General features: G+C 45.2%; 1 protein-coding gene across 1 annotated transcript in view; it reads right to left on the reverse strand.

The window, feature by feature from the left end:
• GRHL3 (grainyhead like transcription factor 3) overlaps nt 1–24731 on the reverse strand; it is a 50704-nt gene that overhangs the window by 20832 nt on the left and 5141 nt on the right. Inside the window, exons 2-8 of the mRNA XM_020983110.2 lie at nt 11520–11706; nt 9536–9597; nt 8188–8533; nt 7276–7349; nt 6052–6205; nt 5494–5605; nt 2678–2772 (exon numbers count right to left, since the gene is read on the reverse strand). Of these exons, the coding sequence (XP_020838769.1) occupies nt 2678–2772; nt 5494–5605; nt 6052–6205; nt 7276–7349; nt 8188–8533; nt 9536–9597; nt 11520–11706 (1030 nt within the window). The remainder of the gene's footprint in view (nt 1–2677; nt 2773–5493; nt 5606–6051; nt 6206–7275; nt 7350–8187; nt 8534–9535; nt 9598–11519; nt 11707–24731) is intronic.

The following is a 24731-nucleotide window of genomic DNA, read 5'->3' on the forward strand; positions in this document are numbered from 1 at the left end:
CAGGTCAATTAATCCCTCAAAACCAGTCACCGGTCTATGATTATAATTAACAGATAACTTGCTGATTTGTATCACAGGAAGAGATTTGGCCACACCAATGAAATCCTAAGTCCAGACCACCTCTTTGTGAGAACCAGAAGCAGGTCCCTCAGACATAGGGGCTAGTGATTCCTGAGCGAGCAGCTCCTGGTGCCTGTTTCAGGTCCCCTCTCTCCTGCCTGGTGCATCCCCGCCCCCTGTACTCCTACCCTGCCCCACCCCCGGTACCCCTCCCTCCCAATCCCCTTGGTTCACCTCAGGCCACCCGATGCCTCTTGTCTTGGGGAGCTATTCTCTTGATGGTGGCCTTGGGGGTCAACATGCCGAGCATACCTTCCCCTCAGACAGCTCTGGACTAAAAGAAGTGTGTTAAAATCTCTGGCTTGTAAAAGGCCCAGGTCCCCTCAGGGCCTTCTGAGGTCTGGGAGAAAATCCCAATCAAAACCCACCTTCCCTTCAATTTCTTCCACCCCACTGTGAGCCAAGAGACAAGACAGCTGTGGGCTGTTCTATATCTGGAAGGGGAGGGAAAGGCAGGGGAGGCAGAGGAGGGCTTCCTGACACTCCCCACATGGCCATCTGTTTAAACAAGTGTCATCCCTCTCCTCTACAGAGCACCTTCCAGCCTTCCTTCCCACCCCTCCCCCAGCCTTCTCATTAATTATCTCATTTAATAATTTCCATAGCATTCCAAAATTATGTAGCAACTTTTCCACAGCTCATTCCAACAAGTGGAATGAGCTTGCACATAGTTACTTAGTAAATGACAGAGCCATCAGCATTAGAACTTAGAGGCAACGTGGTACTGGAGAAAGAACACAGGATTTGGAGTGTGGTGGGGACCTGGGTTCAAATCCTACCTTTGTCATTTACTACCTATGTGACTTAGGCTATGTGAACTTCAGCTTCCTCGCCTATAAGATGAGGTGGTTGCATTAGATGGCCCCCTGAGGTTTCTTTCACTTCTAAATCTATGGTTTAGGCAGCTAGGCATTGTGTTGGAATGGAAAGAACCCTGGATTTAGAGTCAGTGGTCTTGAGTTTGAATCCCTACTCTGTCTGTATGACTGTGGACAACTCTGTGGCCCTCTCAGTTTCCTCACCTGTGGTTCAATGACTTACCCAGGGTCACACAGCTCATAATAATGAAAGCCAATGTTAACATGGAGTTTTAAGGTTGAAAAAGCATTTCACATTGATCATCTCATCTTATTCTTACAATAACCTGGTGAAGTGAGTGCTGTTATCATCCCCATTTTCAGAGGAGGAAACTGAGGCTGATGAATAAGTGTCACCAGGATTAGACTGCTAGTAAGTTTCAAAAGAAACGTGAGATGTGCAAATGTAGAGACATCTCCACTCCAAATGTTCATGTGGACTATTTGTGCCCAACCTGTGGTAGAGCCTTCTGAGATTGTGTTGGTCTGATCAGCCATAGTCAGACACGCTATACCTTGCCCCTGACATAGTGATGTCATTTTAGTCCTCTTTGAGCATAAAGGACAATACCCAACCAGCTAGCAAGTATCTAAGGGAAGATTTGAACTCAGGTCCTCTTGATTCCAAGACCAGCACTCTAACCCCTAGGATAGAGCCAAGTATTAGAACTCTAAGGGTCAATGGGGTTCAGGTGGAAGAACATGAGACTTGGAATCTGATGAGTGGAGTTCAAATCCCTATTTTGACACTACCCAGATGACTATGGCTAAGTCATTTTTCTAGCTTGTAAAATAAGCTTTCTTATCTGTAAGGTAAGGGGGTTGGACTAAACAGCCTTTAAGGGCCCTTCTAACTCTAATTCCCATGATGCACTGGTCTTCAAAGTCCTTCACTTTTTGCACTTTATCTCCCCCAGATCTGGGAGTATAGGGTGGAGATTTTTATCTTGGAACCAAACCAGGTCTAATCTGCTACTTGAAAGCCTTCCCAAGGCAGAAAGTCATGGCTTCCCCTGCTTTCTCTAATGTGTCCTGAAAAACAATCATGTCATTATGGAAAGAAAAAGGTGTGTAACTGTTTCACAAATTTAGGCTGTTGGCTTCCTAAAAGGGAATTGGAGGAAAGTGAATTCTATGTTTCTAGGATACAGTGAGAACTGAGACTTGATTAGGGCAAATCCAAGAAGTTCTCCCTAGGGTTAAACATTTCCCTTCCCAACAATAACCCATGGAAGATTTGGGTTCTAGTCTCACCTCTACTCCAACCAAGCCATGTGGTCTTAACCATATTATTTCTCCTACCTAGGGCCCTTAGTGTCCTGGATCTCCATAAGATGAAGGGACTGAATTGGCTGGTTTCTGAAGTCTTTTCTGGTTCTGGTTCTGGAAACCCCTTTAGCTTTGACATTCTAGGTTCTAAGATTCCTTCTAACACTCACACTCTATGTTCTAATTTTGTATTTTTAAACAACCCTTTCAGCAGTAACATTCTGTGATTCCTTTCATCTCTGACATTCCATGTTATAACATTCTATGTCCTAGCGAGGTCCCTTCCAATACTTACAGTTTCTGTTCTAACATTCCATGTTTAACATTCTTTGTTCTATTCTAATCAACACAATGACTATCCATGACCTTCCAGTGATTACCTCCTATGGTTCTCTGTTCTCTGCTCTTCAATTATATCTATGAGTACTGACCTTGGCTTCTTCATTCACATTCCACACGAAAGACAGGGCATTATAAGCCACTTCCTCAATATGCTGGACGGTATTGAAGTTTTCTTTGCAATCCGCTGAAAATGAGATGAAGCCAGATTAGAAGTGACTCATGGGGTGGAGCCTTCAGAAACTGGGGCATGCCCATGGCCTTGGCCCCAGCCCCTCTTACCCAAGGACCACCTCTAGGTCTCTGAGGCAATCTTGTTCACTAAACACAATGATATAGATGGGCCCAGCAAGGAGAACTGATCAGCACAAGGTACCTTGCTAAAACCTAACTCCCCCAATTGTTTTGTAAGAAGAAGTTATATTTTCATTTTTCTACTTTGGGGATTTTGTGTGTGTGTGTGTGTGTGTGTGTGTGTGTGTGTGTGTGTGTGTGTGTGAACACAGTAAAGTCCAGAAGCAAAGTTGGGAAGAAAGCCTCACTGCTGGCTTATATCTCTCTTCCTAGAACCACAGCAAATCACTGAGAAGGAGGGGTAGTGTCTAGCCTTGAGTGAGAATGTAACTCAATGTAGTGGGAAGCAAAATGGACCAAGTGTCTGAAGATGTGGATTTCTGGCCCAGGAATGGCCAAGTCCCTTCCCCTTTAAAATGAGGTTGGCTGAGACAATCTCTAGGTCCTTTCTGCTCTAAAGCCTTGATGGAATGAATGAATGGAAGGAAGACTTGGAACCCAGAAGACACAGGTTCCAATCCTGCCTCTGACATGAAATACATGATTATGTATGATAAGACACATGACCTGAGCCTCAGTTTCCTCATCTGTAAGATAGGGATAATATTATCTGTAGAGGGTAGCTTTTCTTCCAGTGTGGGGGCTGACTACATCTCTAATAATGACTCATGCCAAAATACTCAGATCCATCATCTAATTTGGCTCTTACCATAATCCTGCTAAGTATACAGCAAAAACATTTTCTCAATTTTCTAGGTCTGGTAGGACCTGCTGGGGCTTAGAGTTCCTCTGGCATAACTTTTGGTCCAGTAACAGTCTATTTCCTGAGGACCAACCTAGCTCAGTAGGGACAAGCACATCCCTAGGACGCAAGGCACCTAGCAACAGGTTCTTTTGTCTTTGGCAACCCAAGAAACAAAGCAAAATGGCAGAGTTGGGAGGGCCCTGTGAAGGCATCTAGTCTAACCTCTTCATTTAATAGATGGAGCAACTGAGGCCCAGGGAGTTAAGTGAATAACACTTAAGGTAAGGAGCAGAGAGAATTCAAAGGCAAGTCTTCTAACTCCAAATCTCATGCTTTTCTATCATCCGATATTCTTAGGTCTAACTGTGTTTTAAGGTCCCTCCCAGCTCTGACATTCTGTGTTCTGAGGTCCCTTCCAGTTCTGACATCCTGTGTTTTAAGACCCCTTCCAGCTCTGACATCCTGTGTTCTAAGGGCCCTCCCAGTTCTGACATCCTGTGTTTTAAGACCCCTTCCAGCTCTGACATCCTGTGTTCTAAGGGCCCTCCCAGTTCTGACATCCTGTGTTTTAAGACCCCTTCCAGCTCTGACATCCTGTGTTCTAAGGGCCCTCCCAGCTCTGACATCCTGTGTTCTAAGGGCCCTCCAGATCTGATAGTTTATACCCTATGGTCTCTTCTACTTTTAAATCCTATGACTCTAAATATCAATTCCTGCTCAAACGAAAATCATCTCTGCTGCTGACATCATGCCTCTATGTCTTTCTTTGGTCATTGCCACTTCCTCTCTGACATTGGCTTTTTCCTTTCCCCTGAGCTCCCATCCTTCATCTGACCCCAAAGCAGATCTGGCTGTGAGCCCCTCAGTCTAGCTCCCCTCCCCAGGTCATCAACTATCCCAGCAAGTTTTCCACTCTGTATCTGTTTACTGGAAGCAGCTACCCTCTTTTTTGTGATGCTTTGGGATAAACAGAACAATGTGAGTTCCAATGGGGAGAGAAAGCCCACTAAGAAACAACTGGTTTCTTCCTCTCCATACTTAGAACATTTAGTATAGTAGAAAGATTGATAGATGATGGGATAAGAGACCTGGGTCAAAGTCTGGCTCTGTCAGAATGGGACCTGAAGGGACAAGAAACAACTAGTTGTCAATATGGTCATCATGTAGCAGGATCAGAAGATTTAGGACCAGACCATAAGAAATTAGGACATTAAATTAGTGCTGGAAAAAACCCTTAGAATACAGAATGTCAGGACTGGGAGACACCTTAGAATGTAGAATGTCAGAGATGGAAAAGGCCTTAGAACAGGGAGCATACCACATCTCACTTGCCCCTCATAAGCACTCTCCAGAATAACTGATAAAGACTTCTGGCACAGCAGACAGAGATCTCAAGTTAGAAGGAGACCTGAGTTCCTGCTTTGCCACAAACTTGGCATTTGTGTCTTTTTCCAGGGGTTCATGGGGGCCCAGAGTATTGGCCCTGGCCTGGTTCCCATTCATACTAGCCCTGTTACCCTGAGCATGCATCTTCCCTTCTCTGGGTTTGTTTCATTATCTGCAAAAACCAGACATAGCCACTGGCCCATAGCTGCTTAGTGATTGTGTCTTGGAGCCAGTAAGTAGCGAAGCATGACTAAACCTAGTTCCTCAAACCAAGGCCAGTGTCTATTCCATTGGGCCACACTGTCTCTACAGGCTGTTGCCCTGAAAGAGATACCTCGACTGGAAGCATCCCGCCTCATCGCCTGGCTCCTGCTCCCTCCCCTTGCCTTCCACCCCTGGCCCTCTAGCAATGGGCTGTCCTGGGGATAGGCCAGGGCGTCTCTGCTGTGGCGTTTGTTTGTGGGGGAGAAGCTGGTTACTCACCCACATCAATGACCCGTTGCTTTGCTGTGGGCTGGCGGGAGTGCCAATGCTTCCAGAACCGAAGCTGCTCCACGGGGATCTTCTCATTGTCAAACACCACCATGATCATGCTCTGCAAAGTAGCCCTTGTCAGTGCTAAGGGGCCAGGCCTCAAGCCCCCTGGCCCATTGCTGGGTTCCCTCACCAGCCACCAATTGGCAGGAGGCCAAAAGGTCAAGGTTGTTGGAATTTAGTGATTCATTCTAGTGTTCTTTGTTTAGACATGCCTAGGTGACCAGCCCATGACCTAAATCCAATGGCTCCACCCCTTTGTGCCTCAGTTTCCCTATATACATTTAGACAAGGTGTAGAATCATAGAAACTCTGAGTTGGAAGAGTCATCCAATCCAACTTCTCCCTGAATATTCAGGAATCTCCTTTACATTCCTGAGTCTTTAGGTCGAGAGGTTTCCTCAGATTCCCATAGCTGCTCTGATTAGTCTCACTTTACCTAACCATTCCTGTGCATTTGGCCACATTATTTCCCATTCCCATGATACCCAGTGGGGGCCTACTGACCTTCACTTTGTTGGAAGACAAGTGCAGACATCTGTCTCCTCCTGGAGTCCTCAGGGTAACTGGGTAGAACTGTCCCTTGTTGAGATAGGCCATCGGTGACTCCCCAGATTTGATGTGGATGGCTTTGGGGGAACCCAGGGTATATTCAAAGTCACTTTGGGGAGAATAAAGACAGAGTCAGGAGGCCTCAGGCCGGAAGGATTTCAATGTCCATCTAAAGGCCTGGCAGGATCAGAGTCTCTTCCACAGTGCAATCTATTCTCCATTCCCTCCTGTGTTCTCTAGTGGGTGGGAGTGGTGGTGAAGCAGAGCTCTAAGCTCTTGGATGGCTAGGCTCTGAGCAGAGGTCTTCCAACTGTGGAGTGGACAGAAGAGGCTATTGTGGGCCCCAGCACAGGTCTGCTGAGGGCACAAATCACCCATTTTCATGCAGAGTGGACTTCTCAAAAGAATTCTGGACTAAGAGGCTGAAGATTGGAGTGCTATTCCCAGCTCTGACAGTTAATTACCCTGTGACCTTGGAAAGTTACTCTGGCTTTCTGGATCTTAGTTTGTTCATTCATAAAATGAGAAATATCTAGATGGCATATTTAAGACACATCCCTTCTAGCTTCAATATTCTAGAACTCTGTGTTCTGAGGTCTCTCCTGGCTCTTACATGCCAAGTTCTAAGGCCATTTACAATTTGGACATTCTGTATTCCAAAGTTCCCCCTGCCTCTGATATCTTGTGTTCTAAGGGCCCTCCCAGCTCTGACATTCTGTGTTCTAAGGTTCCCTCTGCCTCTGATGTCCTGTGTTCTAAAGCCCCTTTCAGCTTTGATATTATGTGTTCTAAGGGCCCTCCCAGCTCTGACATTCTGTGTTCTAAGGTTCCCTTTGCCTCTAATATCCTGTGTTCTAAAGCCCCTCTCAGCTATGACATTCTGTGTTCTAAGGGCTCTCCCAGCTCTGACATTCTCTTTTCCAAGGGCCCTCTTCAAGCTCTGAATCTTACACTCCAATATTTTTTTCCCTGCTTTTAACATTTTCTGTTCTCTGACCGTAAGGAAAAGGCAGAATAGGGGAAGGAGCTGAAGGGTTTGGCTAACAATAATGGAAGGGGGGTAATGGAATTTGGGGAGCGTCTTGCTTATTAAGTCCATGAATATCTCTCATTCAACCACCCTACCAACCGCAGGCCCCATAGCTAGCTAAGCCACAGGGCTAAGCTCACTTCTGTTACCTCTTAGTGCCAGGGTATTCCTCTGGACATTGGGGCTCCGAGGGGCTTTTCAAGATATCAGGGAAGAGCAGTGACTGAAGGGAGATACAATCACAGGGGAGGGCCATGAGGGACTGGCTGGTTTTCTGTGGATCCCAAAACACCTTCTCCCTCCAACCTCACCTCCACCCACCACTTTCCCTCAGAGCATGTCCTCTCTGCCACGTTATCTGAACCACTACAGGGATAAGGAGTATCAGGTGACTGTATCATTTGATAAATCAAGGCCCGAGGCAAAAAAGGGCCCCCAAGTCCATGTCCTATGCCAGGGGAGGTGCCAAGACCCCTGAATCAGTTCAGAGACTTGAGTTTGAGACCACCTAACTCTCTCTATAGCCTTAGGAAAGGAAGCAGTATCATGTAATAAAAAACAAACAAAACAAACCAGGGTATTTGGAGTGAGAGGACCTGGGTTCAGATCCTGACTTTGTAACTTCCTACTTGTGTGACCTTGAGCAAGTGACAAATCTCTCTGAGCCTCAGTTTCCCCACCTGTAAACATTTAGTTCCTTCCCATCTCTGACCTCTAGCTTTCCCATATTTGAAGTGGGAGTGCAAATCTTTATTGTCCCTACTTCCCAGAATTTCAAGGAAAGTGTGTTTTAAATCTTATGGCTCTCTAGAAATGGGAGCTGTGATTATTTTTCATAATGGTTTTGATGCTCTGACCCCACCTTCCCTCTTAACTCCTATCTAATTAAGTCGCCACCACATCCCTCCCCCAGGGGAGTGCAGCACATGAACCAGAAAGCTCCACCACAGGGACAGGGTTGCTATCTCCCTCCTTTATCATCAAGCTCCCTTCTGGCCCTAACGTTCCAGGGCTCTGGCTTTGTCTTCCCGACTTGTGCGTAGGGCCCACGTGGAGCTTACCTCCTGTCCATCGTCCTTGAACGTGCTGTCAGGCTGCCAGCGCTGCTGGGCTGGGGGCCCGTGGATCGTCTCAAACAGGTTGCTGAGGCTGCTGTCGTAAATGTCTCCAGCAGGAAGCAGGTAGCTGCCATCTGCCGAGCTGTCCTCCAGCTTGCTGGGGCCGGGAGGGAGGAGGGCTGGTTTGTTTGAGGGTGGTCCAGTCCCCTCCAAGCTCATCAGATTGTTCTTCTTACCTAGGTCTGGGTACTCTTGTGTCCCCGAGACATTTTCAGTCAGGAACTTCATGAGATGGGTGGGGCTCTCCAGAGGGGGAAAGTCTACTTCATATTCCAATCCATGGTGGTACCTGGGGGAAGGACTTGGAAGATGACTCCTTTTGGAAGAAGCTGCATCTCATTTATTCAACAAATATTTAAGTACCAACTGTCAATCAATAAGTTAAGTATTTATTAAGCTACCATTATGTGCCTGGTACTATGCTAGGCATAATTGGGAATAGAAAGACAAAAAAGAAACAGGCCTTGATATAAGAAGGGCACCCTTATAAGGCCTGGCTAATGATGACTGGAGCTGTCCAGGGACATTCTTCAGGAAGCTAGAGGGATCACAGACAAACGCATGCTCCAGCTTGACCATCCCTCCCTGAGCATCCTGGGCTTGGAACCAATGAGGCAGGTTTTGGTCCCAGACACCAAAATAGAAACTGAGAGTTGTCCAGAGAGACAGAAGCCAAGAACTAGTGACCCAGGGAGAAATATAGTGACAAAAAGGTCATGGTACAGAGTCAATGGAGGGCAAAGGGAAGTCCTTTTCCTTCAAGCCTGGAATACTTTTCCAACTTCCCTCCATCTTTTAGAATCCCCACTTCCCTTTAAAGCTCAGCTTGGATGCCACCTCCTACAAGAAGCCTTCCTGATAGTTGGGCAGTTGGGCTGCTTCCAACTCACTTCCATGATATTGCATTATGTCCATGATATCATTTCCCAGGAGTCATGAAAGACTCCCCTCCCAGGCTTTTAACTTGCCTTTATGCAAATCAGCCTGGCCCTACTTCCTTCTGGCACCTGGCTGGTGCTGGGAAGGAGGTGGAAAGAAGGGAAAGGATGGAGAGGAAAAACCATAGGATTGGAAGCAGGGAGGAACCTAAGTGACCATCTAGTTCAAACCCCTCATTTTACAGATGGTGAAACTGAGGCCCAGAGCAGGGGAGTGATTTGACAAAGGCTACCAAGGTAGTAAGGACCAGAGCTGGGATTTGAACCCAGGTTGTCTGATTCCAGATTTTGCAGCTATTCTCCAAGACAGAAGAATGAGAGAGGGGTCAGGTAGGGAGCTGGCATCTTCTCACCTCTTTCCTAGGTCACTTCGTGTGACTGTGTTTGAGGAGAGGATCCGTTTCTCCTTTGGGCCCTGAAGAAGAGAGCAGAAGTAGTGAGCTTTGGGGAACTTCCAGATTTGTGGGAAGGGACTAGGTGAAACTCACATCTCACCTCACCCTTTCTGGGGGCTAAATTGAACATGAGAATCTTCTTCAGAATGAATACCTCTGTTGTAGCCCTCATCATAGCCACTTAACCACATAACCACTTAATATAGATCCTGTCTCCATACCAGCCAGAATGTTCTCTTCAAACCATGATGTCCCAGACCACCTGGTTGCCTTTCCCCTTCTCCCTACCCCCTTTCATCTTTGTTTTTACCAGCTGTCTTCCCCCATTAGATTGGAAGCTCCTTGAGGGCAGAGGCTTTCTTTCTCTTTGCTTTTATTTGTATTCCCAGTACTTGGCACTGTGACTAGCACACAGTAAGCACTTAATAAATGCTTTATCTATTTTTAATCTCTCTAACACATTTTAAAGTCGGTATCTGATACCCATAGCTGGGTTATCTGTATGGCAGGATATCTTCAGTCTTTCTATTTCTGATCAGGTCAATTACATAAGTTCTACGTTAGCTATTATTCACAATCAGTGACTATCATTCATTCATCCAACTATTCATTTAGCCATTCATCTATTCATTCCCCTATTCCCCATTCCCCAACCATTTACCTATCCCCTTTATCTGTTCATCTCCTTATCCATCCATCCATCCATTCCTCATCTACCCCTGTTCATCTATCTCACTGCCTATTTGTCCCTCTATCAACCCATTCAACCACTGGGTGTCTACTATGTAACCATGCCTATGGTAGGTGTTGTAGTAGATACAGACATTAATAATACGCGAATAGCACCTTTAAGAAGCTTCCATTTTCTCTCTAGGGAGACAAGACTGAGGCACCTGATGTACTTGAAGAACAATATATTTTATAATTAAGTGTATAATAATGATAATAGCCTAGCATTTATAAAATACTTTAAGGCTTGCAAAGTGCTTTATACATTGCACCACTTGATCTTCTCAACAACCACAGTGCCTGGCACATAGTAGGTGCTTAAGATTTTTTATTGGTTAACCAAAAACCCTGTGAGGCCAGGGCTATTATTACTCCATTTTGAAGATGAGGAGAATAAAAGAGAGTAAATCACTTGGTTGGAATCTCATAGCTAGTAAGTGTCGAGTCTGGATTTGAATTCAGGTCCTGTTGACTTCAGGTCTAATACTCTATGTACTACACACCACCTAGCTGCCTAATTAAAGATAATCAAGTGATCAAATGAAAAGCGGTCTGGGAGGTCAGGAAGGGGGAAGATCAATGTGGGCTGGGTTGCTGGTGAAAGCTTGGGGGGGGGGGGAGAAGGTACTTTTGGGTCAGGTCCTGAATGACAGAAAGGGTTTATAAAGACTTAAAAGAACAGAGAAGGTCATTCCAGGTGGTATGGGTTGGGGTATATTGAATATAGAATGAGGTGGGGAGGAGCAAAGAAGAGGGTGATGGGATGAACCTGATGTGTTTAGGGACCAGGGAAAAGAAGATGGACTGATGGTCACATGGCATTAATAAGAAATAAAACCGATGGACTGTTCAAGTGTTCTATTGGTATTCCTGAACCATCAAGAGAAGTAGAGGAAAACCTCCTAGCACATTGGATGGGTCTTTTATGGATGATTTATGAGAAGATGTGGTTGAGGATTGCCTTACACATAACTGGAGAGATAGAGCTCATGTCTGTCTGCAGCATCAATCATATTATTGATTTGGTCTTGGCTGGGGGTGAGGGCATATGCTGAGGAATTACGGCAAATGAGTGTGTGTAATGGGAAGAGGGAGTTTGGGGGCCTTGGAAGCTGGGGGTGGTGGAGGAGAGGAGCAGTCATAGCTGGCAATGGTGTCAGGCCCTCCTCAGGCATTTTCCACAGTGGGATCTTAACACCCAATCCTGCCATACCATGTAGTAGTCATAGAGAAAGCTCAGGGCAGCGACGCTATCTTCATCCCCATTGACTCTCATCATGGCCTTGGTGGCAGCAGTCAGAGGATTTTCCAGATAGGTCTTCCAGGCCTCATCCTCATTGGTATAGGAGAACTTCTGGAAGTTGACTGTGTCATTCTTCAATACCCGGACAGACCTGAAACTGGGAAGGAAACAAGAGGGTCACACTTAGTCTACCCTGAAAGCTCATGCAGAGGGGTTGCAGGCAAACGAGGTGCCAGAGCTGGCTCTGACTGGCCAACAAGAGCTGATTGTTAAATTTCTATCACGAACCTTTGTACTTCAGAAATCAGCAAATGCTAGAAATCAGGACTTGATTTATTGTTTCGTTGATTTCCAAACTTAAGAAAATAATGGAGAAAATATTAATGATGCTGATTAAGCTTAAAAGTGTATAAGTTTTTGGAGATCATGTTAACCATCTACCAGCACACTCCTAGGCCTATAGGAAATCATCAGCCCAGTTAGCAAATGTCCTGAGATGCAGCCTGGCATAGTGGAGGAGTCCTGGCTCCAACTTGCATGGCCTGTGTGATCCTGGGCAAATAACTTAATCTCTCGAGTCTCAGTTTCTTCATCTACAGATCTAAAAATGTAGAAATGTAAGATCCAGCAAGACACTTTCATTTTTGCCCTTCTTTCCCCATTGCTTAGCCCAGGGCCTCAAACATAGTAGGCACTTAATATATTTTTGTCAAATAATAATAACTAACATTTATATATACTAAGCATTTTTTTTTACTAATATCTCATTTAATCCTCAAAACAACTTTGTGAGTAGGTGTTGTTATTATCCTCATTTTACAGATGAGGAAATTGTGGCTAACAGAAGACAAGTGATTTGATCAAGGTCACACAGCTTGTGTGGTGTCTGAGGCTGGATTTGAACTCAGGTCTTTCTGACTCTGGACAGTGCTCTATTCACTGAGCCATCTAATTGGAAAAGGCAGGGAATGATTGGAATTGGGGAGAAAGGGTAATTTAAACATCCTTTCCCTGACCTCCTAGTCTAAAGAGTATCTGGGTCTCAGTACATTGTGGTCTTAACCAGCTATATCTGGGCCTCAGGCTGCCTACTGGACTGTGAGCTCCATGAGGACAGAAACCATACTATTCCTCTTTGCATTCTCTCCTGACAGTGACTAGCACATGGTAGATGTTCAACAATTATTTGTTGAATCAACCTTGTTGAGTCTATTCAGAGAATTTGGTGTGTTGGAGGCAGGCCCTAGGTGTTACCATAATACAGAAAAATATCGTCAACTAATTAAATTCATTAATTCACCAATTAATTAATTAATAGGATAGTATAAGCCTAGTTCTACCATCAATTTGCTATGTATTTTGAGACAAATCATTTCTCCTTCTTGGTTTCAGTTTACTCACATATAAAAGGGAGGCTTAGGTTAAATGATCCCAAAGGGCCATTCTAAATCTAACATTTTATGCTTTAAGGTTTAATTTAATTCAACTAACTTTTATTAATTACAACTTACTATGTGCCAGGAATGGGGCTATCTTCAAGAAGCTTGCCCCTTTGGGGTAGTGTGTGTGTGTGTGTGTGTGTGTGTGTGTGTGTGTGTGGGTGGGTGGGTGTGTGAAAAAATGACATATACACAGATAAGTGAATACAAAATACACACACAAAATTAATGCAAAGTGGTTAGAGAGTAAGGGGGCAGGGAAGAAACACTAATAATCAGAGGAATCAGAACACACTTTGTGTAGGAGGGTGGCACTTGAGTGGAACCTTGGATAGCAATAGGGATTCCAAGAGATAGAGGTGAAAAGGGAGACCATTTAAGGCCACAACCTCTGCAAAGGTGTGGAAGTGGGAAATACAATGTCATGTAGGAGAAAAAGTAAATAGGTCACTTGGGCTGGAATGCGCCAGGTGGCGCAGTGGATAGAGCACCGGCCCTGAAGTCAAATCCGGCCTCAGATCAAACACTTGACACTTACTAGCTGTGTGACCCTGGGCAAGTCACTTAACCCCAACTGCCTTAAAAAAAATTAGCATGTGTGAGGGGAAACTATGTGGAATAAGTTTTGAAGATAGATTGGAGTGAATGTTTCTAGCTTCAGAATTTGTTATTCTAGTGTCCCTCCCACTCTGATGTTCCATCTCCTGGTGTGCCTTCCAGTTCTGACGTTCTGTGTTCTAAGGTCCTTTCTACTTCTGACATTCTATCCTAAGATACTTTACAATTGCAATGGTTCCATTCCATGGCAAGGTCACACACAACGCTATGGACGGAACCTCGGCACAGTATTTGCTGATGAGTTTGGGCACAGCTACTTAGACATCTCCCCGTCAGCTTGTCCATGAAGGCAGACCGATTCTTCGGCTGAGCTGGGTCTAGAGAAGGTGGAGGCAACACCCAGGGAGAAGGAAGATAACATGGAAGAACCTGCTCTTCCCAGGGGCTTCCGGGGAGGTGATGCCTGCAAACCTAGCCCTGGGCAATGGGGTGTTTGAAGCTGGGAGGAAGCTGTCACCCAGAAAAGAGAAATGACAGAAATGTTCCTGCTATTTGGGCGAGGAGTGAGAAGGGGAGGTGGCACCCCAAGTTTCTGCCGCTATAAATCAAGCAAGTTTGACAGCAGAAAAGGGCAAAGGCCAGACCCCTCCCAGCTGCTTTCTGCCATTGAGGAGCGACACTCAGCAGTATTCTCTCCTTGGGTGGAAGGGATGGAAGAGCAGGCCCCAGGCAGTCACTCCCTCACAGGGGAGGCCCTATGAGGGAGATTCAAGGGAAGCTGAGGTTCTAGAATATTAACATCAGAGGGGGTCTTAGAACATGGAATTTTAAAGCTAGGAAGGGCCTTAGAACACAAGATATCAGAGCTGGAGGAGATCTTAGATCATCGAAGGCCAGAACTAGCAGAGACTTAAGAACCAAGAATTTCACAGCAAAAAAATGACCTCAGCGGCAGCTAGGTGGTGCAATGGACAGAGCACCGGCCCTGAAGCCAGGAGGACCTGAGTTCAAATACAGCCTGAGACACATAGCTCACTAACTGTATGACTTTGGGCAAGTTACTTAACCCCAATTGCCTCATCCCCCCCAAAAAAAAGGGACCTCAAGGTGATATCATCTAGTCCAACAGTTGCATTTTAGAGATGAGGAAAATGAAAGTCAGAGAAGGGGCAGTTTGTCATGGTTACAGAACTAGCTGGGGTGGGGCAGTCAGGTCTGAAAGAGCCAGCCGAAAGCCTCGATGACTATGATGTAACACAGTGTAGGGCGCTCTGGGGCTGCAAAGATCCATGAACCACAATCGCAGCCCTCCTGGAGTTCAGAAACAAAGACCTTTTGGAAAGATGTTATTGCCCATGAAAAGCTGTCACACATGATAAGGCAGCTCTCTCATCCTGACAATAAAGTATGGGAGGAGACATACACACAAACTGAGAAAGGGAGAGAGAAACAGAAAGAGAAAGGGAGAGAAAGAGAGAGACAAAGAAAGGGAGGGAGGGAGAGAAGGGGAGAGGGAGAGCAGATAGACAAAGGCAGAGAGATTGATAAGCCAGACGGAGAGATAATGAGAGAGTGGGAGGAAAAGAGGGAAAGAGGGAGGAGGAGAGAGACAGAGACACAGAGAGACCACATCTCATTAGCATGTTTAGGGAAGGCTTCCCAGTGCAGGCTGTCAGTGATTTGAGGACATGAAGTTACCATTTGGCCTGCAGCCAATCCTGATGGCTTTCATTTCTTTGGCTTGGCAAGGGATAAGTTCCAAGCCAAGAGCTCAACCTGGCTGCTGATAGGACTGTCGAAGGAGAATATAGGGCTATGCTTGGAAGGGGACCAGAGTGGGGAAGAGTTATAAGCTATAAGGTGTGCTCCGAGATGGCCGGCTTTTAAAAATATTCACAAAGAATGTTTCTGCCCTTTGTGACCCAGAGCACCGTGGGAAGCAACCAATGGTCCAGAAGTCTTGGCACACCGGGAAGAGTGCTGGAATTGTCTTCAAAATCCCTTCCATGCCACTGATTGCACCATGGAAGGAAGCCTTCAATTTCTCTGGGCCTCAGTTTCCCCTCTATAAAATCAAGGGGTTGGATTAGAAGATCTCTAAGGTCCTTGACCACTCACATATTTTGTGTTTTAAGGGAGACATGCTATGTTTAATTCAATTCAACATTTATTAAACACTTAACACGTCAGGCACTGTGCCATGTACTGAAGATACAAAGACAAGAACAGTTAGTCCCTGTTCTCACTGAGCTGTGTTCTAAGGGCTCGCCTAGCTCTGACCTTATATTCTAGTCTCTTTCCAGCTCTGACATTTTCTGTTCTCAGATTTTCTCTCTGTCCATCCATCCATCCATCCATCCATCCATCCATCCATCCATCCATCCCTCTCTCTGTCTCTCTGTCTCTGTCTCTTTGTCTCTCTGTCTCTCTCTGTTCAGATCCCTGCTTTAATTGGCTTAAAGATCTTCTGTCAGGGAAATTTCCTTGATTGAATTAGACTAGCAATTCTTGTATAGTTTATAGTCTTGGAGTTGCCTAAGAACAGTGAGAAGTCAATTGACTTGCCCAGGGTCACACAGTCAGTTTGTATCAGAGATGGGATTCAGGTCTTTCTGATCCTGAGTCTGGCCCTATCCACTACCCCACACTGCCTCTAACCATAATAGTAATCATAATTCCAGCTGACCTTTATGTGGCATTTTCACATTCCCAAGGCACATTACATTCTTTATCTTATTTGGAATGATCCTCACCTTGGGAGGTACATGTGCCAGGTATCATTAGTCCTATTTTACAGATGTGTTGAAGGAAATGGGGGCTCAGAGGAACCCAGAATTACACAGTCAGTAAGTGTCTGAGGCAGGATTTTCTTTACAATGTTGTCATTAGTGAATAAATCATTCTCTGGGTTCTGATTGCTTCCCTCTGCATCAGTTCATACAAGTCTTCCCAAGCTGGCTCTTCCAAGATCAAAGTCATTTGCTTTCTGCTGAGGTGTGCAGGAGTTGCAGTCTGTCTGTCAAGGTTGACAAAGTACCCACATCAACTGAATTAGGGCCTTTCTAGGCATTGTCTTCCCCCCACTAGAGTGTAAACTCTTAGAGGGCAAGGGTGTTTTCATTTGTTTTCATTTTTGTCTCCCTGATGCTTCGTATGGTACCTGGCACAGAGTAAGCTGTTAATAAAGACCACCTAAGGAGTTAAGGGAGAGGGGCAGGTTTTGAACTCAGGTCTTCCCATTCCGAAGCTAATGCTTTTTCTACTATACTTCTCTTCATCTCTGGGCATAAATTGCAAATGGACATTAATGAGAATTCATTATTAGTAATCAACACCATTAATAATTATTATGAGTGGGAGCAGCTAGGTGATGCAGTGGATGGAGCATCAGCCCTGGTCAGGAGGACCTGAGTTCAAATCTGGCGTCAGACACTTACCAGCTGTGTGACCCTGGGCAATTCACTTAACCCTGATTATCTCCCCCCCCTAAAAATTATTACTAGTAGTAAAAGTGCAACATAGAAGAAAGACTTTCATTTGGGTTTTAAGTTACTTCCTAGCTCAGTGGTGAGCACATTGTTTTGTTTCCCTTAACCTCATCTTGCTAGTGAAATGGGGACAACCACATATGTCCTTTCACCTTAGAGAGTTGCAAGAAAAGTACTTTACAAGGCTTAGAATGCTATGAAAATGTGAGCAATTATTATCACCATCTCAACAGACAATGGAGAAGTCCACAAGGCCAGCTGCCTTGTCTGGAATAGCCTCTCAGAGCAGGCCAGGCCTGCCTAGATCAGGTCAGTCCTCCTGCAGCCAAGTCACCATCAGCCAATCAATTGATTTACAAATGCTTTTTAAGTAACTACTATATGCTAATCACTGTCTAAAGCTAGCATCTATATAATGCGTTGCGTTAAGGGGTTTGCAAAACCCTTTACAAATATTATCTCATTTTATCCTTGCAAAAACCCTTGCAGGTAGGTACTATTATTTAGCCCCATTTTATAGATAAGAAGATTGAGATAGAGAAAAATTAGATGACTTGCCTAGGATCAATGCCTGAGACTTCCTGACTCCAGGTATAGCATTCTACGTACTGTATCACCTTACTGCCTATGGGTATGAAGACAAAGAGACAAAAATAAAATGGCCCTTGCCCTCAAGGAGTTTATATTCTATGTAGGAAAATGACATGAACATATATTAGTACATATACAATGTTACAAGATAAATGTACCGGTCAGATTTTCCAGTGGGCCCAATCATAGCTGTCTCTTCTTCAAGGGGAACAGTTTAAAACAAAGTCTGTCACAGACCACCTGGCAAGAGTCACTTAGAATAACCTCCAAGAAGAACATGACCAGGATATCCTTAATGGTTCTCATGTTTACTAATTTGCTTTCAATAACAGTAAGGTGTGGTGGACAGAGCCCTGGATTTGGAGGCCCAGGAGCTGAATTTATTATATTATTGTATCTGAATTTATTATCTGAGTGACCTTGGTCAAGTCCCTTCACTTCTGTGAGCCTCATCTTTTTTCATTTGTAAAATGAAGGGGTTAGACTAGGTGACCTTTAGGTTTGCTTCCACCTCTAGGACCCTATGATCCTTAGCTATGTGATGCCACTGTCTATTGGGGAAAATAACATGCCCCAACTGTCACTTCTCTTTGAGACTTAGTTTCCTTAACGGTCAAATGGAGAAAAGAAACTACCTATACTATCCATGTCAGAGCATTAAGGTGAGGAAAGTTTTTTTTTTTAAATCTTAGAGTGCTGCAGAAATGAGAGTTGCCTACTAGATTAAGGAAGATAAAGGCATGACAGATACCCTAGCTTGTATCAATCACATCACAAGATAGCATCCCTTAACACAGAGCCCTCTTGAGGACTCTTGAGGTCATCTTGGGTTGAGGGGCTAGTCACCACTGATGCATTCCCTAAGGGTTATAAAACAGTGCATAGCCTTTGACCAGGGAATACCACTACTAGGTCTATATCCCAAAGAAATCAAAGAAAAAGGACTTATATGTGAAAAACATTGATAGCTGCTCTTTTTGTGGTGGCAAAGAATTAGAAATTGAGGGGATGCCCATCATTTTGGGAATGGTTGAACAAGCTGTGGTTTATGATTGTGATGGAATACTATTGTGCTATAAGAAATGATAAGCAGGATGGTTTCAGAATATCCAGGGAAGACTTATATGAACTGATGCAAAGTGAAATGAGCAGAACCAGGAGAACATTGTATACGGTGACAGCAATATTGTAATGATGATCAACTGTGAATGACTTAGCTATTATGAGCAATACAATGATCCAAGACGATTCCACAGGACTAATGATGAAAAATGCTATCCAGCTAACCAGCACCTCCAGGGAAAGAACTGGTGTTGCCCAAATGTAGATCAAAGCATACTTTTTAAACTTTATTTTTCTTGTTTTTTTTCTTCTGTGTTTTCTCTTGCAACATGGCTAGTATGGAAATATGTTTTGTGTGACTTCACATGTATAATCCATATCAAATTGCTTGCCTTATCAAGGAAGGGGAAAGGAGAGAGAGAGTTTAGAACTTAAAAATTTTGAAAATGAATTAATGATTTTTTACATGTAATTGAGAAAGAAAATAAGAAAGACTAAAACTAAATAAATCAATCCAAATCCAAGGCAAAGGCAAAGGGGGCTGCTGCTGGTGTGAATGGACTGGCCCTCTTTCTCTTTGACTGGTGGCACAAGGTTGCCCTCCCATCTGAGAACATATTCTCCCTGAATTTCTGAAACCGGATAATGGACCTGAAGAGGCTGAAGACTGAGTGCAGTGAAGTGGATAACACCAGCATTCATTTCCCTTTTCTTGGCTTTCCCCTTTAGGGAGGGGCAACTATTAATTCTCAGGACATTTTTCACTTTCCTCCCCCTGATGGGTGTCTGGCTCTGCTCACCTGGGGAACCATCCCTCCCTCCCTCTCCCCAACCAGCTCAACACTATTATTGCAATAGCATTCACTTCAAGAGATGTGGCGGGGGAGGGTGGCTTTTTACAGTCAGGGGAAAAACAGCCTGCCTGGGGATCTTGGCCTCCAGGGACCTCTGGCACTAAGCCGAGAGCCTCTGGCACAATGCCAGTGCTGTCTGGGCCACTGTCAGGTGGCACATGCCAAGGCTATGCTGCCTCCAGAGTACTACCAGCTGACTCTGGGCTGCCAGGTCCTCCTGTCTTCTCTAGGATCCAAGGACTCTCCTCTCTTTGTACCACTGGTCTCAATTTTCCTATCTGTAAAATGGGGAGGTTACACTAGATGGTCCCTTCCAGGTTTAAATCTCAAGGTCCTATGCTCGGGAGTCTGGAGACCTGGTTTCTTTTCTAATATCTGCCATTAACATGCTGTGTGATTTTGGGTGAGTCATGTGACTTCTATGGGCCTGTTTCCTCATCTGTAAAACAGAGACATATAATACTACTTCCTTTGCTATCCTCCTACGGTTATAAGGATCAAAAGGTATGAAAGTGACATGCCCTCTAACCTCTACATCTAGTGTAAGAGGACTACCTGAAGGAGGCAGCATTCAATTAAAGCTACAAGTCATAGGCAGCAGAGAGGCACAGGTGAGAGTTAAACAAACCATGACACATGGCAGTGATGAATAGGGCCAAGGAAGCAGCTTAAAGAGATGGCTTGGCCCTCAGCACCAAGGACAGGCCTTGAGCTGGGGAAGGCCCAAAGAATAAACGGCCATCAACTGACTTGGTCTTGCTTCTGAGCAGGGGCAGGTGGGAGAGAGAGAGAGAGAGAGAGAGAGAGAGAGAGAGAGAGAGAGAGAGAGAGAGAGAGAGAGAGAGAGAGAGACAGAGAGAGAGAGAGAGAGACAGAGAGAGAGACAGAGAGACAGAGAGACAGAGAGCTGTCCTCAGAACCTGTAAGGACCTTGTGAGAAGATGCTGGCTGTGAAAGAAGCGTCAAGGAGGGCACTGTGTGTGGACTATGATGCCTCGGGCTGGGAAGCTTTCCAGCAAGAGACAGAATTATAGGAGTAGGACTCCTAGGAGCATAGAACTAGAGCTAACAGGGAGCTACCCCAGAGGCCACATAATCTAACCCTGCCATTTAACAGAGGAGGAAACTGAGGCCCAAGAAAGTTAGGTGACTTGCCTAAGGTCACGTAGGCAGTAACAGGGGTAGGATATGAACCCAGAACCCCCCTGACTCCAGAGGCAGTACTTTTCCCCTGCATCTTGAATGTTAAAGCTGGGAGGGAGTTTAGAACACAGAATGTCAGAGCTGGGAGGGACTGAAGACAAATGATGTAACAGATGGGAGGAATCTTAGGACAGAAGATGTCAGAGCAGGCAGGGGCCTCTGAGAAGAGTAGGTTAGATCACAGGATGTTTGAGCTCGAGGGGGGCCTTGGACATCACCTTGTCTGAACTTCCCATTTATGGAGGGTCCAGAGAGGACTCACATGTCCAATGTCACCCAATTAGGGCTGGAGCTCAGCTAAACTGATGTCACACTGAAGAAAGCTGGGGATCCCTACTATGGAGAGTGTTTGAGGGATGATGTAGGGGTTCCCAAAAGAGTGGCAGGGGGGCCTGCGTTTGAGGAGGGGAAGAAAGTAAGTGTGGTTGTGTTTATGGGAAAACGGACTTTGAGCGATGAACACGGGATTCTAATCCTGCTTCTTCTGACGGGCTTTTGGCTTTGCTTTGGACAGTTAAAAGACTTGAACCTAATTCTCTCTGCTACTAACGCTTGATGTTATCTTGGCCTAATCCTTCTCCCTCTCTAGGTCTCACTTTTCTCATCTGTAAAATGAGTAGGCTCATGTCTGAAGTCCCTACCTACTTTCAAAGGATCATAGCTTTTGAGCTGAGAGGGACCTTAGGGACCATTGAAACCCCCCCCACCCCCCATGTTAAAGATGTGGAGACTGAGACAGCAAGGTGATTCGATAAGAGCGCTGGACTTGGAGTCAGGAAGACTCAAATGCAAATCCTGCCTCGGAAACTCTCTGTGGCTCTGTGACCCTGGGCAAGTCACTTAACTTTTGTCTGCCTCTGTTTTCTTACATGTAAAATGGGAACAATAGCATCTACCTTACAGGAGTGTTGTGAGTATTTAATGAGATAATGTATGTAAAGCACTTCATTAGCTTAAAAGTGTTATATAAACGAAAACTTTTATTGTAAAGTAGAGGCAGCTAGGTTACGCAGTGGATAGAGCACTGGGTCAGGAAGACTCATCTTCATGAGTTCAAATCTGGCCTCAGATACCTACTAGCTATGTGACCCTGGGAAAGTCACTTAACCATGCTTGCCTCAGTTTCCTCATCTGTAAAATGAGTTGGAGAAGGAAATGGCAAACCACTCTAGTATCTTTTTCAAGAAAACTCCAAATGGGGTTGCAGAGAGTTGGACATGACAGACAAATGACTGAACATTATAAAGTAAGATGGGAATTCAGGTCTTTTTGATCCAGGTCCAACATTCTAACTTCCGCATCAGGTTGACTCTCAATTTGCTTCTCGTAGGCTTTGATATTCTGTGTTCTAAGGTCCCTTCCAGCTATAACATGTCATGGTCTAAGAGCCTTTCCAGCTCTGACATTCTATGTACTAAAGTCTCTCCCAGGTCTCTCCCAGGTTTAACATTCCGGCCCCTCTCGCTTCTGACATTCCATGTCCTAAAGGCCCTTCACGGTTTGCACATTTCCTGTTCCAAAGCCCCTTGTAGCTCTAACACAAATACTTAAACACAGAAGATGTACCTGAGTGATGGTGTCATTAACAGACTCTATCCATTCTATCACTGTGCCTCTGATCATCTTTCATCTTGACCATGCATGCCTCTGAGCAGAGGCCTTGAATGTGCAGAGCATCCCATCCAAGGCAGAATAAGGAGCCTCTCTCTACTTTCCAGAAGGTCAAGAAACAAAAGCCAAGATCAAGGCCCATGCAGTGGGTATTGGTTCCCCGGGAGAAGCCCTGTCTGTGCACCAGGCCCTGGCTCCACCCCACCTCTCTCATGGAAAGGACTTCATGGGGCTGTGCTCCTGTTGACACACTGATCCACCCATCAATTTGCTTGGCAAGCCCTAATGCAGAGATATCCAGCCCTCATCAGAGGCGATCAACCAAGCTCACTAATTACCCACACAGAAGCCCTGCCCAAAACTGCACACAGTGGAAAGAATTCCCCAACCTTCTCCCTTCCCAACAGCAAGCCTCTGTTTAGGAGAGGGGTGTCCGCCCTGGGCTGCGTGGTCCTACTAAATGCCCGTCTGGACCTCTGGAGGTGGACTTGACCAAATACAAAACTGATTTCATCCTCTGGTCACATTTGGGGGACTTGATGGCTTACTCCTGAGTGGGCCAATGTCTTTGTGCTACTGACAGATCCTACCCGAGCCTTAGTTTCACCTCTAACCTATGAAAGGCAAATATCGCTCTTGCCATCAGCCTTGGCTAAGGGGCTTTGAGATTCACAAAAATGGAGAACTCAATCATCTGTGTCTAAAGTCATCAGCAGAAACTGTCATTGCCTAGCTCCACACTTATAGCTGCATTCTAACTGACCAATTTCCATTATCTAATTAAACAGATGATTTGTTTTCTTTCTGTTTATTGGAAAAATCCCCTACTTATCTGATCTTGTCTTTATGCCTTCTTTCTCTCATAACACATTCTCCTCTTTCTCTCTTGTCCCTCCCTTTCCCTTCCCCCTTTCCTTCATTGGCCAACATCTTTCTGTGACTGAAGACCAAGATCCATCTCCCAACCTGTGGCAGTTCCCTACAGAAGCCAGACATGACATAACTATCAGTCACTATAAGACTACCCAGTCAGGTAATGCTAAAGCTCCATACACGGGCTCTTAGGATCATAGGCTTAGAGTCAGAAGGCCTTGGCCACTCCATCTGGCTCTCACAGATGAGAAAACTGAGGTCCAGAAAGGTTGAATTCGATCCAATAAACTTTTATAAAGAGTATATGCTATGTGCCAGGCACTGTGCTAAGTAACTGGCCCAGGGTCACACAGCTAGACATCTTCCTTCAAGAATCTCAGTAGTTCAGGGATATTATTTCCTTTGTTCTCAGCAAAAGGGGTGATGGATGGGTTTGGATAGAACAACAGTTATTATCTCTGTTTTACAGATGGGGAAACTGAGGCCAAAAGCAGCTATCCCATAGCAACTCAGTGGTGGAGCTGGAGCTATAACTCAAGTTTCTTAAATCCCAATTTGATATTTGCTTTATCAGGCAAAGGAACTGGATAAGTAGAAGCCTTATAGCTCAACCAAGAGGTATTCTTCCACTTCTTCCTCACAGAATCACAAAATGTAGAATGTCAGCACTGGAAGGGACCACGGAGCATGGGCTACAGCTAGCTGAAAGGGCTCCTAGAACAAGAAAATGTCAGAGATGGGAGGGCCCTTAGAACAGAATGTCAGGGTTGAAAGGGCCTTTAGAACACAGAATGTCAGAGCTGGGAGGGGACTTGAATACAGGATGTCAGAGCTGGACAGCACTTCAGAATATAGAATATTAAATCTAGGAGGGCCCTTAGAACAGAGAATGTCAGAGCTGGAAAGACCCTTAGAATAGAGAATGTCAGAGCTGGGAGGGCTCTTAGAACACAGGATGTCAGAGCTGGGAGGGACCATAGAACATAGGATGTCAGAGCTGGGAGAGCCCTTAGAACAGAATGTCAGAGCTGGGAGGGACCTTAGAACTCAGAATCTTAGAGGTGGACAGCACTTTAGAACATAGAACATGAAATCTGGAAGGGGCCTTAGAATGGAGAATATAGACCATCAAAGCTAGAAGAGATCTTAGAACATAGACTGACAGAGATAGAAAAGACCTGAGAACTAACAATGCTTGAGTCCTTGTCCACATATGCTACATGTCCTAGACCCAAATGCCTGCCTCCCCATATATTTGTCTTCCATCGTCCACCCGCTCCCTGCCTAGAATGAGCTCCCTCAGCTGTGTCTCACAGAAACCTCAGCTCAGCCACAGGGAGCTTAGCGTGTTGCCTTAAGTTATTAGCACCCTCCCCAGTGGGAATCGCTTTGTATAGATCATGCATTTAATTTCCTAGGTTAGTGTTACTTCCCTACAAAAGAAGAAGAGCTTCCTGAAGGAAGGGTCTGTGCCCAGTGCCTTGCTCAGTGCAGGCTGAATCT

Source organism: Phascolarctos cinereus, unplaced genomic scaffold, assembly GCF_003287225.1.
Source record: "Phascolarctos cinereus isolate Bilbo 61053 unplaced genomic scaffold, phaCin_HiC Scaffold_726;HRSCAF=1367, whole genome shotgun sequence".
Lineage (NCBI taxonomy): Eukaryota > Metazoa > Chordata > Mammalia > Diprotodontia > Phascolarctidae > Phascolarctos > Phascolarctos cinereus.